Source organism: Manis javanica, chromosome 2 (assembly GCF_040802235.1).
Source record: "Manis javanica isolate MJ-LG chromosome 2, MJ_LKY, whole genome shotgun sequence".
NCBI lineage: Eukaryota > Metazoa > Chordata > Mammalia > Pholidota > Manidae > Manis > Manis javanica.
Window position 1 is genome coordinate 144873219 of NC_133157.1, and position 17210 is coordinate 144890428.

General features: G+C 34.8%; 1 protein-coding gene across 1 annotated transcript in view; it reads right to left on the reverse strand.

The window, feature by feature from the left end:
* RP1 (RP1 axonemal microtubule associated) overlaps positions 1-17210 on the reverse strand; it is a 370859-nt gene that overhangs the window by 217654 nt on the left and 135995 nt on the right. The window contains exon 7 of the mRNA XM_036999525.2: positions 16213-16364. Coding sequence (XP_036855420.2) covers positions 16213-16364 — 152 coding nt within the window. The remainder of the gene's footprint in view (positions 1-16212; positions 16365-17210) is intronic.

Sequence of the window (17210 nt, forward strand, 5' to 3'; positions counted from 1 at the left end):
ACTAAAACATAAAAGAATAAGCTATAAATCGATGTTAATGGGTATATAATATATAAAGATATAACTTGTTAAATTATTAACAAAGTAGGAAGGTGGAGTTGTAATGGAGTAGAGTTTTAGTATCAAAGTTTATTTAAGGTATCAGTTTAAAATAGATTATATTAGACATCTTAGAGTTATAATAATCACAGTGTTAACCACAAAGAAAATACTTACAGAATATGCAAAATGAAAGAAAATAATCAAAACATTTCACAACAAATCAACAAAGAAAGTCTATAAGAGAGTAAAGGAGGAGCAAAAAGCTAAAAACATCCAGAAAACCAAAAAACAGACCAAGTAAGTACTAGCAGTAATTACTTTTAATGTAAATTGATTAATTCCAAAATCAAAAGCATAGATAAGCTGAATGGATTTTTTTTAATTTTATAGGTTGATTAAATGGACTCACTTTAGGTGTAACATATGTAAGCTAAAAATAAAGGATGGAAGATGAAGCATCATTCAAATGCTAACCAAAAGAGAGCTGGAATACATATTTATATCGGACAGATTACCTTTAAGTCAAAAACTGTCACAAAGACAAAGATATATATAATATGATAAAGGGCCAATTTAACCATTAGATATAACAATTACAAACATATATATACTTGACTTTAGACTATAAAATATATGGAGTTAACATTAACAGAACAAAAGGGAGAAACTGACAGCAACACAATAATAGTAGGAGATGTCAGTATTCCACTTTCAGTAATTGATACAGAACTAGACAAAAGATCAATAAGGAAAGATGACTTTAACAACATTATACAACTGAACCTAACAGACATATTGAAGTCACACCAACTACCTTTTGTAACAACAGTGAATGAAACTAGAAATTAATAGCAAAAGGAAAACTGAAGAATCCACAAATAAAAGGAAATTAAACAATATGCTTTTATGCAATGGGTTGTAAAAGAAAGCATAAGAGAAATTAGAAAATATTTAGAGACAAGTGAAAATAAAAACAAAACATTCCAGTACTACTGGATTTAGCAAAAGCAATGCCAAGAGGGAAGTTTATACATATAGGTGCTTATGTTAAAAAGAAAGATCTCAAATCAACAAACTTTAAAAATCAATAAACTAGAAAAACAAAGACAAACTAAACCAAAAATTAGCAGAAGGCAGGATATACTAAAAATTACCCAGAGATAAATAAAACAGAGAATAGAAAATAACATAAAGTATCAAGGAAACCAAGAGTTATTATTTTTTCTGGAGTGATCAACAAAATTGACAAACCCATAGCTATATTAACTAAGGGGGGAAAAAAGAAGAGTTAACTAAAATTAGAAATGAGAGAACATAACAACTGATATCAAAATAAAAAGATTATAATTCTGTGAACAATTATATATCAACAACTGGACAACCTACAAGTGGATAAATTTTGAGAAACACTAAACCAAACAAGAAAGAAACATAAAAAATAGAACTCTGAAGAGACCAGGAAGTAAGGAAATTGAGGCAGTAATCAAAAACCTCCAACAAAGACATGTTCATTACCACATGGTTTCACTGGATAGTTAGAACAAATATTTACAGAAGTAACACCAGTCCTGAAATTCATCCAAAATAGAAGAGAAGGAAACATATCCAAGCTCATTCTATGAAAACAGCCTTACCCTGACACCAGAGTCAGAAAGACATCATGAGAAAATAAAGACCAACATCCTTGATAAACACTGACATAAAAATCCTCAACAAAATACTAGCAAACCAAATACAAATGCATATTAAAAGGATTCTATACTATTACCAAATGCAATTAATTCCTGGAATGAAAGGATGGTTCAACATGAAAAACTGTAATAAACCGTATTAGCCAAATGAAGTAAAAAAAACCCAGATGATTGTTTCAACTGAGATAGAAAAAACATTTAACAAATTTCAGCATCCCTTCATGAAAAAGGCACTCAAAAAAATTAGGATAAAAAATAAACTACTTCAATAAAATAAGAGCCAGACATTATTCAGTAATGAAAGGATGGAATCTTTCTGGTAGTATCAGGAACAAGACAAAAATGCCTGCCCTCACCGCTTCTATTCAATATAGTACTAGAAGTTCTAGCCAAAGCACTTAGGCAAGAAAAAGAAACAGCAGTCTTTCAAACTAGAAAGGAAAAAGTAAAATAATCTCTGTTCACAGATGACATGATCATCTCTGTAGAAAATCCTAAAGATTTTACACATACACACCACACAAAATATTAAAACTAATAAACAAATTCAGCAAAATTGCAGGATATAAGATCAATATTCAAAATCAGGTGTTCTCCTTTTAATCACAAACTCTCATCAATATGAGTTTGGGACTCCAAATTGAAGCAGTTGCTAAGAGAACACCTCTGTTAACATGTTGTTTTCTTCAGACTATATAGAATCCTGCTGGAAAGTGCAGCCAGATGAAAACTGCATATCTGTTATTGTCTGAGAATTCAAACTGGAAATATATTTCACTAAAAAAACAGTTGTGTTTCTATACATGAATATTGAACAATCTCAAAGGAAAATTAAGAAACCAGTTCCATTTCTAAAAGCATTGAAAAAAATTAAAACCATAATAATAAACCTAACCAAGAATTTGAAAGACTTGTACTTGAAAACTTTAAAGCACACTGAAAGATAGAGTAAGGCAGTCCACAATGGTGATGTAAGAAGACCTTGAACTAGCCTCCTCCCATGGACACACTAAAACTACACCTAAATAGCAATTCCTCCTGAAAAACAAATGAGAGCTGATTGAACAGTTTCTGCACAACGAATTATAGAGGGACCATGTAGAGAAGGGTAGGAGAGACACAGACATGGTAATGAAAGGTCCCTCACCCCTGATGTGGCATCCAACAGTAGAGAGAAATGTCACTGAGGTGTCTAGTGCCCAGAGTCACCCACACTAGGCACAGAAAAAAAAAAACAGCAGTTTAAAGGACAACTAGAATGTAAGTGAAGGAAATCCATTTACTAACCCTACAGCATCTGCCAAATGGGCAGGGAACTCCTGGAACTCTCCAGAGTCCGAGTCATTGGCAAATAAAGTTCTTTATATGCCTCTTCCACCCTGATAGAACAGACAGGGACAGGTCCAGGTACATGAGCAAGGCTGCAAAGGCTGCCCTAACATGCCTCAGGCCCCTGGCCCACATTAGCTCAAGCTGTCCACCAAGGTGGCCAAAGTGTGGCATGACCTAGGCTCCTGCCCATGCCCTTCCTAGCTCTAGCCATCCTGTGATGGAGGCCCTGGCACACAACTCTCCAAGACCCACCTCATCCTGTACCTAATCCAACAGCCCAACCAAAAATTTCCAGGTATGGCAAAGCCCAGGATCCCTTAGACCACACCCATTCCAACTCCAGCCATCCCACCAAGGTGGCTTTGGTACAACAGACCTTGGACACTCCCTAGCCCATGCCTGCTTCAGCTCCAGATATCCCACAAAGGCAGCCCTGGTAACATACCCAGAGATCCTCACTGGCTCACTCCTGCTCCTGTTCCACAAATCTTGCCATGGTAGGCCCAGCACAGTATAACCTGGGCCCTCCACTGGCCCATGCCCATGCCCATGCCAGTTCTGGCAATCCTGCCAGGGCAGCACTATCACAGTGCATCTTGTGACCCAAGGAGATCCACACCAAATCAATTATAATAAAATGGCAAAAGTGAAAATAATGAGAGAATGTTAAAGGCAGCAACAGAAAAAGACACATACAGGAAAACTACATAGAACTATCATCTGATTTTTTTAGCACAAACTCTGCAAGCCAGAAGATAGTAGCAGGATATACTTAAAGTGCTGAAAGGGAAAATCATCCTGGCAAGAATATCAATATAATGAGGTTAACTCACAATTGAAGGGGAGAGTTTCCCAGAACAATAACAAAAAAAAAAAAAAAACTAAAAGAGTTTAAACTGGCCTTTCAAGAAATGTTAGTCTTCTTTTAAGTAGAAAAGGCCAAAACTAGAAATATATGAAAGAAATATTTCACTGGTAAATGCAAATATAGAATAAAGGCAGTAGATCAGCCATTTAAAAAGCTAATATGAAGGTTAAAAGATAAAAATAGTAAAATCAACAGTAACTATAGTAAGCAGTTAACATACATACAAAATAAAAAAGACATGAAATGTGACGTCAAAAACATAAATATGAGTGGGGTATAGAAATGTAGTGCTTTTAGAATGTATTGAACTTAAGCCACTATCAGCTTAAAATAGGCTGCCACATACATATAGGTCAATATATATGAACCTCATGATAATCACAAGTTAAATACCTAAAAGAGATATACAAACAAAAAAAGACAAAAGAATCAAAATATAACAGTAAGAAAGACATTAAACCACAAGGAAAGACAACTAGAAAAAAAAAAGAACAGAGAACTACAAAAACACCCAGATAACAATTAATAAAATGGTAATAAGTACATACCTATCAATTGTTACCTTAAATGCAAATGGACAAAGTGCTCCATTGAAAAGATATAGGGTGACCCATCTATATGCTGCCCACAATATTCACTTCAGATCTAAAGATGACACACATACATTGAAAGTGAAGGGATAGAAAAAATACCCATGCAAATGGAATTAAAAGAAAGCTGGAGTATCAGCACTCATATCAGAAAAAATATAGACTCTAAAACAAAGAAAACAAAAGAAGGGCATTACATAATCATTAAGGAATCAATTCAAATAGATGGCATAATATTTGTAAATATTTATGCACCACACATAGCAGAACCCAAATATATATATGGTAAATTCATATAGATTCTTTATAAGTTCTTTATATAAAGTAAGTTCTATATGGAAAATTCTCCATATAGATCATATTAAGCAATCAAATAAGGCCCAATGAATTAAAGATTGAAATTATATCAAGCACCTCTCCAACCACAATGGTATGAAATCAGAAATACTGTAATTATACAAGAAAAAAACTAGGAAAAAACACAAACATGTAGAGACTAAATAACATGCTACAAAAAAACAATGACTCAATGAAGACGTCAGAGAGGGAAAACAAAAAAATACACTGAGAAAAATGAAAATGGAAATACAATAATCAGAAATTTATGCAACACAGTAAAAGCAGTTCTAAGAGGGAAGTTCAAAGCAATACAAGCTTACCTCAAGCAGAAAAACTCCAAATAAACAATCTGACTTTACACCTAAAGGAACTAGAAAAAGAAGAAAAAAGCCCAAAGACACTAGGAGGAAGGAAAAATAAAGATCAGAATGGAAATAAATGAAATAGAGCCTTTAAAACACAGTAGACTAAAAGTTGGATCTTTGATAAAATGAACAAAATCAATAAACGTTTAGCTAGACTCATAAAGAAAAAGAGAAGGGCCCAAATAAAATAAGAAATGAAAGAGAAGTTAAAATGACACTACAGAAATACAAAGGATCATAAGAAACTAATATGGAAAATTATATGACAACAAACTGGAAAACATAAAAGAAATGGGTAAGTTCCTAAATATACACTATCTTCGAAGAATGAATCTCAAAGAAATAAAAAATCTGAGTAAATTGAGTACATATAATGAAACTGAATTGGTGATTTAAAAATTCCCAGAAAACAAAAGTCCAGGACCAGGTAGCTTCACTAGTGAATTCTACAAAATGTTTCAAGAAGAGTTAGTACCTATCCTCACAAATTATTCCAAAAAATGAAGAGGAAGGGATGCTTCCAGACTTTTTATGAGGCAAAAATTATCCTAACACAAAAACTAAACAAACACATCTAAATTAAAAAAAAATAGAGGGCAATAACCCTGATGAACATACATATAAAAATCTTCAACAAAATATTACCACACTGAATTCAACAATACATTACATGGATCATACACCATTATCAAGTGAGATTTATTCCAGATTTATTCCATGGATTCAAGGATGGTTCAATGTCTACAAATCAATGTGACACACTACATTAAAAAAATGAAGAATAAAAATGGTTCATATGGTCATCTCAATAGATGCGGGAAAAGCATGTGACAAAATTCACCATTCATTCATGATAAAATTTTTCAACAAAGTAGGTATAAAGAGATGTACCTCAACATAAAAAAGGACATATATTAGAAATCCAAGCTAGCATGACACTTAATGGTAAAAAGCTAAAAGCTTTCCCTATAAGATCAGAAATAAGACAAGGATGCCCACTCTCACCACTTTGATTCAACAAAGAACTGATGTATAGGCCAGAGAAATCAGGCAAGAAAAAGAAATAAAAGGCACCCAAAGTGGTAAAGAAGAAGTGAAACTGTCACTATTTGCAGATGCCAAGATACTACTATACGTAGAAAACTCTAAATACTCCACCAAAAAAACATTTGAAATAATAAATGAATTCATTAAAGTCACAGGATAGAAAATTAACAGAGATATCAGTTGCACTTCCATATATTAATAATTAGCTATCAAAGATAAATCAAGAAAACAAGCCCATTTACAATTACATTAAAGAGAACATCTACAAATAAATTTAACCAAGGAGGTAAAAGGCCTATAATCTGAAAACTATAGGACATCAATGAAAGAAACTGAAGAAGACACAAATAAGTGGAAAGATATTCCATGCTCATGGATTTATAGAATTAGTCTTGCTAAAATAACCACAGTACCTAAAGCGATTTATAGATTCAATGCCATCCCCACCAAAATATAAATGGAATTTTTGACAGAACTAAGACAAATAATCCCACAAAAGCCCCAAATATCCAAAGCAATCTTGGAAAAGAATAAAGTGGGAGGTATCACACACCTAGATTTTGAACTACATTACAAAGCCATAGTCATCAAAATAGTATGATACTGTAATGAAAACAGACACATATATCAATGCAGTATAATTGAAATACTGGCGGGGGGGTAGATAGCAGAGTAGGAAGGCTACACGAAACCTCCTCCCACATACACATCAAGGAAACAACTACAGCAAGTGTAACTAACCTTGAAAATGACCAGAAGACTGCAGAACAGACCATATACACTTGGAGAAGAGAAACCCACAGAGAAGGGTAAAGTGGCAAAGTCATGACTGAGCAAGACACCAGACCTTCCCCCATCCAAGCCCAAAAGCAGGAGGGAAAGGAATGGAGCACAGAGGGGATAAACATCATGAACTCAGCACACCTGACCCTGGAGATCTGCTCTGGAAACACGTGTCCATTTTTAATCAGACTTTGGTGATTAATAGGACTGGAAACCAGGGAGAGTTGGAGCACTCGGAGAGACTGAGACTCCCAGTAGCTTATGGAGTACAGGCACACTGCTTTGGTCCTGCAGAGATCCAGCACAGAGGCAGCAGTTTGAAAGATATATCAGCAGCAGAAAGGGTGCTAGAGGAGCAGCAGTAGTAGGAGGGAGCTCTAGCTGGAGGAGAAAGGGCAGGTGGATGATGCTTCCCAGCCCTCTCTCAGGCCAATTAGTTGGGTACTAGTGGGAGCCGGCCTCAAAAGTTTCAACCCCCACACTGATGGCTCAGTCCATGATCTGTCCCGGCCCTGGCAGGCAGAGGGTGGCTTTTCATATTTTCTGTCACTCTCTCATCCCCAACTGGAGAGGCACCTGTGGGAACAAGCTCCAAACACTCCTTCCCCCTCAATGGTAGCTCAGCCCCAGTTCACACTACCCTACACAACTGTCCAGCCTGCTCTGCCCTCCCAGCAGCACTACCATTGCTGCAGGGCAGGCAGAGGGAGGCCCTGCCCACAACAATATCAGCATAAGCTCTATGCATGGCTCAAGGGAGCTGTCAACCACTGCTGACAGAGATCAGCCACTGCCAGCAGACAGACAGAAGGGCAGCCCATGCTCACAGCTGACCAACACCAATCACAGCTCCACCACAAAGGAGAACCTGACATTGGTAAGCAAAAAGTCTTGAGCCTCTGGGTACCACAGGCTGCCTTTTTCATAAAGCCATTACATTCCAGACCAGGAGTCAGATCTGATCTAGCTAATACAAAGAAGAAACACAGAAATACAGACAAAATGAGGAAGCAGAGGAATATGTTCCAGACAAAAGAATAGGATAAGATGCCAGAAAGAGGGCTAAATTAAATGGAGACTACCAACTTCTTGATAAATATTTCAAAGAAATAATCATAAATATGCTCACTGACCTGAAGAAAATAATTGATGATCTCAGTGAGAACTTCAACGAAGAGATAGAAGAGTTAAAAAAAGAGCCACTCAGAGTTGAAGAATACAGTAACTGAAATAGAAAATACAACAGAGGGGATGAATAATAGATTGCTGCAAGTAGAGGAGACAATCAATAAGACAGAAATTAAAGAACAGGAAAACAATGAAGCTTAGGAAAAGAGAGAAAAAATAATTTCTAAAAATGAGAGGATGCGAAGAGAGTTGTGTGACAACTCCAAACAAAACAATATTCTCATAACAGGGGTACCAGAAGGAGAAAAGGGAGACAAAGGAATAGGGAGTCTCCTTGAAGAAATAAGTGCTGAAAACTTCCCCTATCTGGGGAAGGAAATAAACACCCAGATCCTGGAAGCACAGAGAGCCTCTAACAAAAGGAACCTCAGGAAGACAACACCAAGACATATAGCAATTAAAATGGCAAAGATTAAAGATAAGGAGAGAATTTTAACAACAACAAGAGAGAAGCAGCCAGTTACCTATAAAGCCTATCAGCATAAGTCTATATCCATGTCTACCAGTAGATTTCTCAGCAGAAACTTTACACACAGAAGGGAGTAGCATGAAATATTTAATGTATTGAAATGAAAGAATCTAAACCAAGAATCCTCTGCCTAGCAAGGTTAGCATTCAAAATTTGAAGGAGAAATTAAAAGTTTCCAAGATAAACAAAAGTTAAAAGGATTCAGCACCACTAAACAGGATGGGTCCACTAAAGATTCTTCTGTAAATGGAAATGTTCTTAAGCCTAAATAGTTTTCATCATTGAAAATAAACCAACAAAAAAGGTAGCAAACCAAATACTTACTAAGCAAGTATGAAGTTAAAAAAAACAGAGTAGTAAAACTATACACAAAATCAGTCAAGGGATACATCATTATGATACCTAATACATAAAGTGTGAAGGATGAAGAATAATAAAAAAATGAGTACTTATAGATTGTGTTCAAAATAGAGCAACCATCAACTTAATACAGATTGCTATATATTTATATATTTAGGAAATTTTCTATGAACCTTATGGTAACCACAAACCTAAATCCTATAATACATACACAACATTTCTTATAAAACAAACCCAATGACAACACTACAGAGAACCATCAAATAACAAGTATATAAAAGAAGAAGAAAGGTACAGACAGAAACTATAAAAACAACCAGAAAACAATTAATAAAACTGGAATAAGTACATACCTATATCAGTAACTACCTTGAATGTAAATGGACTGAATGCACCAATGAAAAGAAACAGGGTGGCAGAATGGATAAAGAAACAACACCCATCTACATGCTGCCTACAAGAGACTCATTTCAGACCTCAAAGACATACATACACTGAAAGTGAAGGGGTGGAAAAAAGCATCATTCAAATAAAAGGAGAACAAAGCAGGGATAGCAGTGCTTATATCAGAAAAAATAGACTTCCAGACAAAGTAACAACAGATATAGAAGGACATTACATACTGATAAAGAGATCAGTCCAAAAATAGGATATAACTATTATAAATATCTATGCACCCAACATCAGAGCGCCTAAATATGTAAAAACTATATATTAGCAGAACTAAAGGGAAATAGACTGCAACTCAATCGTAGTAGGAGACTAACATACCACTTATATCAATGGACAGATATTTATTTTCTGTCTGAATGATCTAAGTAAACAAGAAATGAAAAATACATTAGATCGGATGGACTTAACAGATATATACAGGACATTCCACCCAAAAGCAGAAAGACACACATTTTACTCAAGTGCACATGGAACACTCTCTAGAACAGATCACATACTAAGACACAAAAGAGTCACAATAAATTCAAAAGGAATGAAATTGTATTAAGCATCTTTTCAGATCACAATGATATGAAACTAGAGATAAATTACATGAAGAAAACAAAAAAAATCTGGAGAATAAACAACCTGTCTCAATAATCAGTGGATCAATGAATAAATCAAGGAGGAAATCAAACACTACATGGAGACAAATGAAAGCAGGAACACAATGGTTAAAAATATGTGGGATACAGCAAAACTGGTTCTAAGAAGGAAGTACACAGTAATACAGGCCTATCTCAAGGTATAAGAACAATCCAAATAAACAGTCTAAACTCACAATTGAAGCTAGGAAAAGAAGACCCAATGAAACCAAAATTTAGTAGAAAGAGGGACATAATAAAGATCAGAGGGGAAATAAACAAAAGAGAGAAGAATAAAATGATAGAAAAAAATCAATGAAACCAAGAGCTGGTTTTTTTTAGAAGAAAAACAAAATAGACAAACCCCTAGCCAGACTTATTAAGAAAAGAGACAGGACACAAATACACAAAGTCAGAAATGAAAGAGGAAGAGTCATAGCTGAAACCACAGAAATATAAGAAATTATTAGAGAATACTATGAAAAAAATTGGCCAACCTAGAAGAAATGAACAAATTCCTAGAAAAGCAAAGAATTCCAGACTGACCCAGGAAGAAAGAGTAAATCTGAAAAGACCAATTACTAGTAACAAAATTGAATCAATAGTCAGAAAAAAACAACAAGTAAGAATCCAGAACCAGATAGCTTCACAGTTGAATTCTACCAAACATTTCAAGATAAGATAATACCCATCCTTCTTAAAGTATTCCAAAAGCTAGAAGAGAAGGGAATACTTCCAAACTCATTCTATGAAGCCAGTATCACTCTCATATCAAAACCAGAGAGAGACACTATTAAAAAAAAAGAAAATTACACTCCAAAATCCCTGAAAAACATACATGCAAAAATCTGCAACAAAATACTAGCAAACAAAATTCAGAAATACATCAAAAGGATCATCCATTATGACCAAGTGGGATTTATTCTAGTAATGCAACAATGGTACAATATCCACAAATCCATTAATGTGGTACAGTGACAAAATGAAGGATAAAAACTATATGATCATCTCAATAGATGCTGTAAAAGCATTTAACAAAATTCAGCATCCATTCATGATAAAAACTCTCAACAAAATGGATATAGAAGGAACGTACCTCAGCATAATAAAGGCCATTTATGACAAACCAACAGCTAACATCATACTCAACAACGAAAAGCTAAAAGCTTTCCTCTAAGATCGGGAACAAGACAAGGATGCCCACTATCACCACTTTTATTCAGCATAGTACTGGAGGTCCTAGCCACAGCAAGCAGACAACACAAAAAGATAAAAAGCATCTAAATTGGTAAGGAAGAAGTTAAACTGACACTGTTTGCAGATGACATGATATTGTACATAAAAAAACTAAAGAATCCACTCCAAAAGTACTAGATCTAATATCTGAATTGAGCAAAGTTGTGGGATACAAAATTAATACACAGAAATCTGTTGCATTCCTATACACTAACAATGAACTAGCAGAAGGAAAAATCAGAAAAACAATTCCATTCACAATTGCATCAAAAAGAATAAAATACCTAGGAATAAACCTAACCAAGGAGGTAAAAGACCTGTACTCTGAAAACCTTAAGTCACTGAGGAGAGAAATAAGACACAAATAAATGGAAATCTATCCAGCGCTCATGGATGGGAAGAATTAATATGGTCAAAGTGGCCATCCTGCCCAAACAATTTATAGATTTGATGCATCTATCAAAATACCAATGGCATTTTTCAATGAACTAGAGCAAATAATGCTAAAATTCATATAGAACCACAGAAGATCCAGAATAGCCAAAGCAATCATAAGAAAGAACAAAAATGGGTTTATTATGCTCTCTGACTTCAAGCTGTACTGCAAAGCTACAATAATCAAGACAATATGGTACTGGCACAAAACAAGGCATACAGACTAATAGAACAGAATAGAACACCCAGAAATAAACCTACACATATATGGTCAATTAATATATGATAAAGGAGTCATGAATATACAATGGAGAAAAGACAGTTTCTTCAATAAATGGTGTTGGCAATGGAATATTATTCAGCAATAAAAATAAAATAAATTCTGCCAGTTGCAACAACATGGATGGTTCTAGAGTGTATTATGCTCAGTGAAATAAGCCAGGTGGAGAAAGACAAATATTACACGATTTCTCTTATTTATGGAATATAATAAAGCAAAACAGAAGGAACAAAAGAGCAGTAGACTCACAGACACATAGAAGTGACTAGTGGTTATCAAGGAAGAGGAGTTGGGACAGGTTGGGGAAGGGGAGGAGGGGGATAAATGGGCGCAATAATTCACAATCACAAAATAAGTGTTCATGGGGACAGTAGTATAGCATGGAGAATAAATACAGTCGATGATTTTGTAACATCTTTCTATGTTGACAGATAGTAACCACACTAGAGGGGGTGAGGATTTAATATGGGTAACTGTTGAACCAATGTGTTGTACATTTGAAACCAATATAAGATTGTATATTAATGATATTTCAATTAATAAATAAATGGTGTTGGAAAAACTGGACAGCTACATGTAAGAGAATGAAACTAGATTACAAACTCTATACACTGAAAAATTTGGATTAAAGAACTAAATATAAGATGAAATCATAAAACTTTTAGAAGAAAACATAGGTAAAAATCTCATAAACATAGGAATGAACTTTTTTCTAGACTTATCTCCCCGGACAAGGGAAACAAAATAAAAAATGAACAAGTGGGACTTCACCAAACTAAAAAGCTTATGTACAGCAAAGGACACCATCAACAGAACAAAAATGTAGCCTACAGTATGGAAAAATATATTCACAAATAATTTATCCAATAAGGAGTTAACACCCAAAATATACAAAGAACTCATATGCCTTAACACCAAAAAAAACTCAAATAACCCAATTTAAAAAAATGAGTGAAGGGCATGAACAGACATTTATCAGAAGAAGAAATACAGATGGCCAACCAGCACATGGAAAGATGCTCCACATCATTAATTATCAAGGAATTGCAAATCAAAACCACAATGAGATGTCACCTCACACCAGTTAGAATGGCCACTATCTAAAAGACAAGATATAACATGTATTGGCAAGGATGCTCAGAAAAGAGAAAACTCATACACTGTCGGTGGGAATGTAAATTGGTGCAACCACTGTGGAGAGCAGCATGGAGTTTCCTCAAAAAACTTAAAATAGAAATACCATTTGAGCCAGTAACTTCACTTCTAGGAATTTACCCAAAGAAAACAAAATCCCTGATTCACAAAGACATGTGCACCCCTATATTTACTGTCACATTATTTACAATAACCAAGATTTGGAAGCATCCAAAGTTTCCATGAATAATTGAATGGGTAAATAAGGTGTGGTACATATACACAATGGGGTATTATTCAGCCATAATAAAGAAAGCAATCCTGCCATTTTTGACAACATAGATGGACCTAAAGGGTATTATGCTAAGTGAAATAAGTCAGGTAGAGAAAGGCAAATACCATATGATTTCACTTATTCATGGAATCTAAAAAAAAGAAAATGAACTGAACAGCAGTAAACTCATAGACACTGAGAACTGACTGGTTGTTACCACAGGAGAGGGGTTCAGGCAAGTGGGTGAGGAAGGTAATAGAGATAAAGTGTCACAAAAAGCTCAATCATAACATAAGTTGGTCATGGAGATGGAAGTGAAGCATGAAAAATATAGCCAATGGTTCTGTGACACCTCTCTATGTTGACAGACAGTAACTGCAGGAGTTGGGGTGAGGATTTAATAATCCATGTAATTATTGAACCACTGTGTTGTACATCTGAAACTAATATAATATTGCATATTATATCAACTATACTTCAATTTAAAAAAATGAAAGCTTAGAAGTTTACCCACACATATATGTTCAATTAAGATATAGGAGACAAGAATATACAATGGGGAAAGAGTCTCTTCAGTAAACAGTGCTGGGAAAACAAGACAGCTAAATGCAAAAAAATGAAACGGACCACTATCTTATACCATATAGAAAAACAAAATCAAAATGGATTAAAGATTTGAAAGTAAGGCCTGAAACCATAAAACTCTTAGAATATAGCATAGGCAGTAAGCTCTTTTATACCAATCTTTGCAATATTTTTTGGACCAGTCTTCTCAAGCAAGGGCAATAAATCTAAAAGAAACAAATTGCATTATATCAAACTAAAAAGCTTTTGCACAGCAAAGGAAACCATCAACACAACAGAAAAAGCAATCTACTGTATGGGAGAATATATTTGCAAATCATATATCCAATAAGTGGTTAACATCCAAAATAAATAAAGAACTTACACAACTTAATATCAAAAAACAGATAACCCAATTAAATAGTGGGCAAAGGACTTGAACAGAGATTTTTCTAAAGAAGTCATACAGATGGCCAACAGGCACATGAAAAGATGCTTACAACACAAATCATCAAGGAAATGTAAATAAAAAACACAATGGGAATTATCATCTCACACCTGTCACATTCACTATCATCAAAAAGACAAGAAACAGTAAGTATTGACAAGGATGTGGAAAAAAGGGAACCCTTGTGCACTATTGATGGGAATGTAAATTGGTGCTTCCACTATGGACAACACTATGGAGGTTCCTCAAAAAATCAAAAATTGAACTCCCATATGATCCAACAATCACTTCTAGGTATTTATCTGAAAAAAAAATTAAAATCCAATTTTAAAAATACACATACATCCCACGATCACTGCAGCACTACTTACAATGTTAAGATATAGAAGCAATCTAAGTGTCCATGTACAGATGAATGGAAAAAGATTTTATATATATATATATGAGTGTGTGTATACATACATGAAATGGAATACTACTCAGCCATTAAAAAGAATGAAATCTTGCCATTTTTTATAATATGCATGCACCTAGAGTATATTATGCAAAATTAAGTCAAAGACTAACACTGTTTCACTTATATGTATAATCTATAAGCAAAACAAGCAAAGCAAAACAGAAGATGACTCAGATACAGGAAACAAACCATTGATTATGAGTAGGGAGAGACTGTGTGGGGGGGGTCTGTTCATCAAAAGATACAGTTAAAGAGAGAAAAAGGCAACATTCAGAATGGTAGAAAATATTTGTAAATCGTATGTATCATAGGGGGTTAAATATCTAGAATATATATAAAACTCCTACAACTTAACAACAAATAACTTAATTTAAAAATAGCAAAGGATTTTAATAAAAATTATCAGATGTCTAAGATGATAAGCATATGAATGGACGTCAACATCATTTAACATAGAAAAATGCAAATCAAAACCCAGTGAGGTATCACTTTATGCCCATTAGGACAGTTACAGTCAAAAGCAGAAAATAACAAGTGTTGACAAGGATGTAAAAAGCTAGAAAAATTGTGCATTAATGGTGAGACTGTAAAATAGTGCAATCACTATGGAAAACATCATGCCAATCTTTAAAAAATTAAAAGTTGTACTTCCATATTATCAAACAATCCTGCTTTCTGAGTATATATCCAAAAGAGCTGGATGGAGAGTACTGAAGAGATATTTGCACACCCACTGCATCACTGCATTATTCCCAATAGCCAAGAGTTTGAAAGAACTAAATGTCCATCAATAGATGAATGAATAAAGAAAATGTGGTATATACACACACCAGAATATTATTCAGACTTATAATGAATGAAAATCCTGTCACATTCTACAGCATGAATGAACCTTGAGAACATTATGCTAACTGAAATAAGCCAGTCACAAAAAGGCAACTAACGTATGATTCCAAATTATATGATGATATATTTAAGTAGTCAAATTTATAAAAACAGAAAGTAGAATAATGGTTACCAAAGACTAGGGAAGGGGGGAAATGAGTTGTTTAATGAGTATAGAATTTCAGTTTTACAAGATGAAAAATTCCTGGAGATCTTTTGCACAGCAATGTGAATATAATTAATACTACTGAACTGTATACTTAAAATTAGCTAAGATAATAATTTTATTCTATATATTAGTTACCACAGCTTTTTCAAAACCCAGATGAAGGACTTCTTGGTCACTTACTTGTCCTCTTAAAAAATTGAAGGAGCCCTTTGATTGAAGTAGTTGCCTGCATCCTGTATCTCCCTTTTCCCCATAGACAGAAATGTAGACATTTGCGACTGTTCCAGCATTCCAAAGCTCACCAGTTGCCACGTGCACTTCATATACTGTCACTGACAACAAAAGAAAAATAAGTTTTATATACTGGGCATTACTCATATTATTGAAAATTACATATATCTAAATCAAGAGTTACAGTTCTAGTTGTCACACTTCACACCATCTCTCCCACTGCATACAGCCATCAAATCTTGACAGAATACATGGAGTAGTTATATGAAGACTGTAAATAGTAGCAAAAGGATTGGGAAGGACCACCAAAATTTGAAGTACCAATAAGTGGAAGTAAATTTATCATTTGCCATACTCTGGTATCTCCCAGCTTGGATACAGTGCACCAGAAGCCTGGCACTGCACTGAAGCTCAGACACAAGGAACTCAGGAGAAGCCCTCTTGCTCTGGCTCAAGAACCAGTAAATGGAACTCCAAACACATAGAGAAAGTACAGGTATTCTACCATTGTTTTCTCTTTCATTTCTGTATTCTCTCATATCCCAGTGCCTGGGGACAGAAGCACATCAGAGCCAACACTCTGAGGGTGAAAAACTTTCACCTCTGTTCAGAAGACTGGGCTTCAATAGGGTGGAGCCAATCTCCATTGCTTTCTTTCCTCCATCTATCCTACCACTGCCTAGCCCTGGACATACAAAGGCTGAAGAAGTACAGAGCAAAACAGAAAAACAAAAGCACCAGCTAATCAGCCAAGGTGCCATAAATAGAAGCCAGGGAACTGGAAAGTACAGAAGAGGTTTTAGAGAGAGAAAAAAGCAAACCTATAAAGTTGTTTATGAACTTCTGAGTTTACTCTTAAGCTGTAGATACATAAATCTGATCCTCCTCAGCATACCAAAAATTGTGAGGTCTAAGCTAACAGATAAATCTCCCCCAAAGCCCCAGAT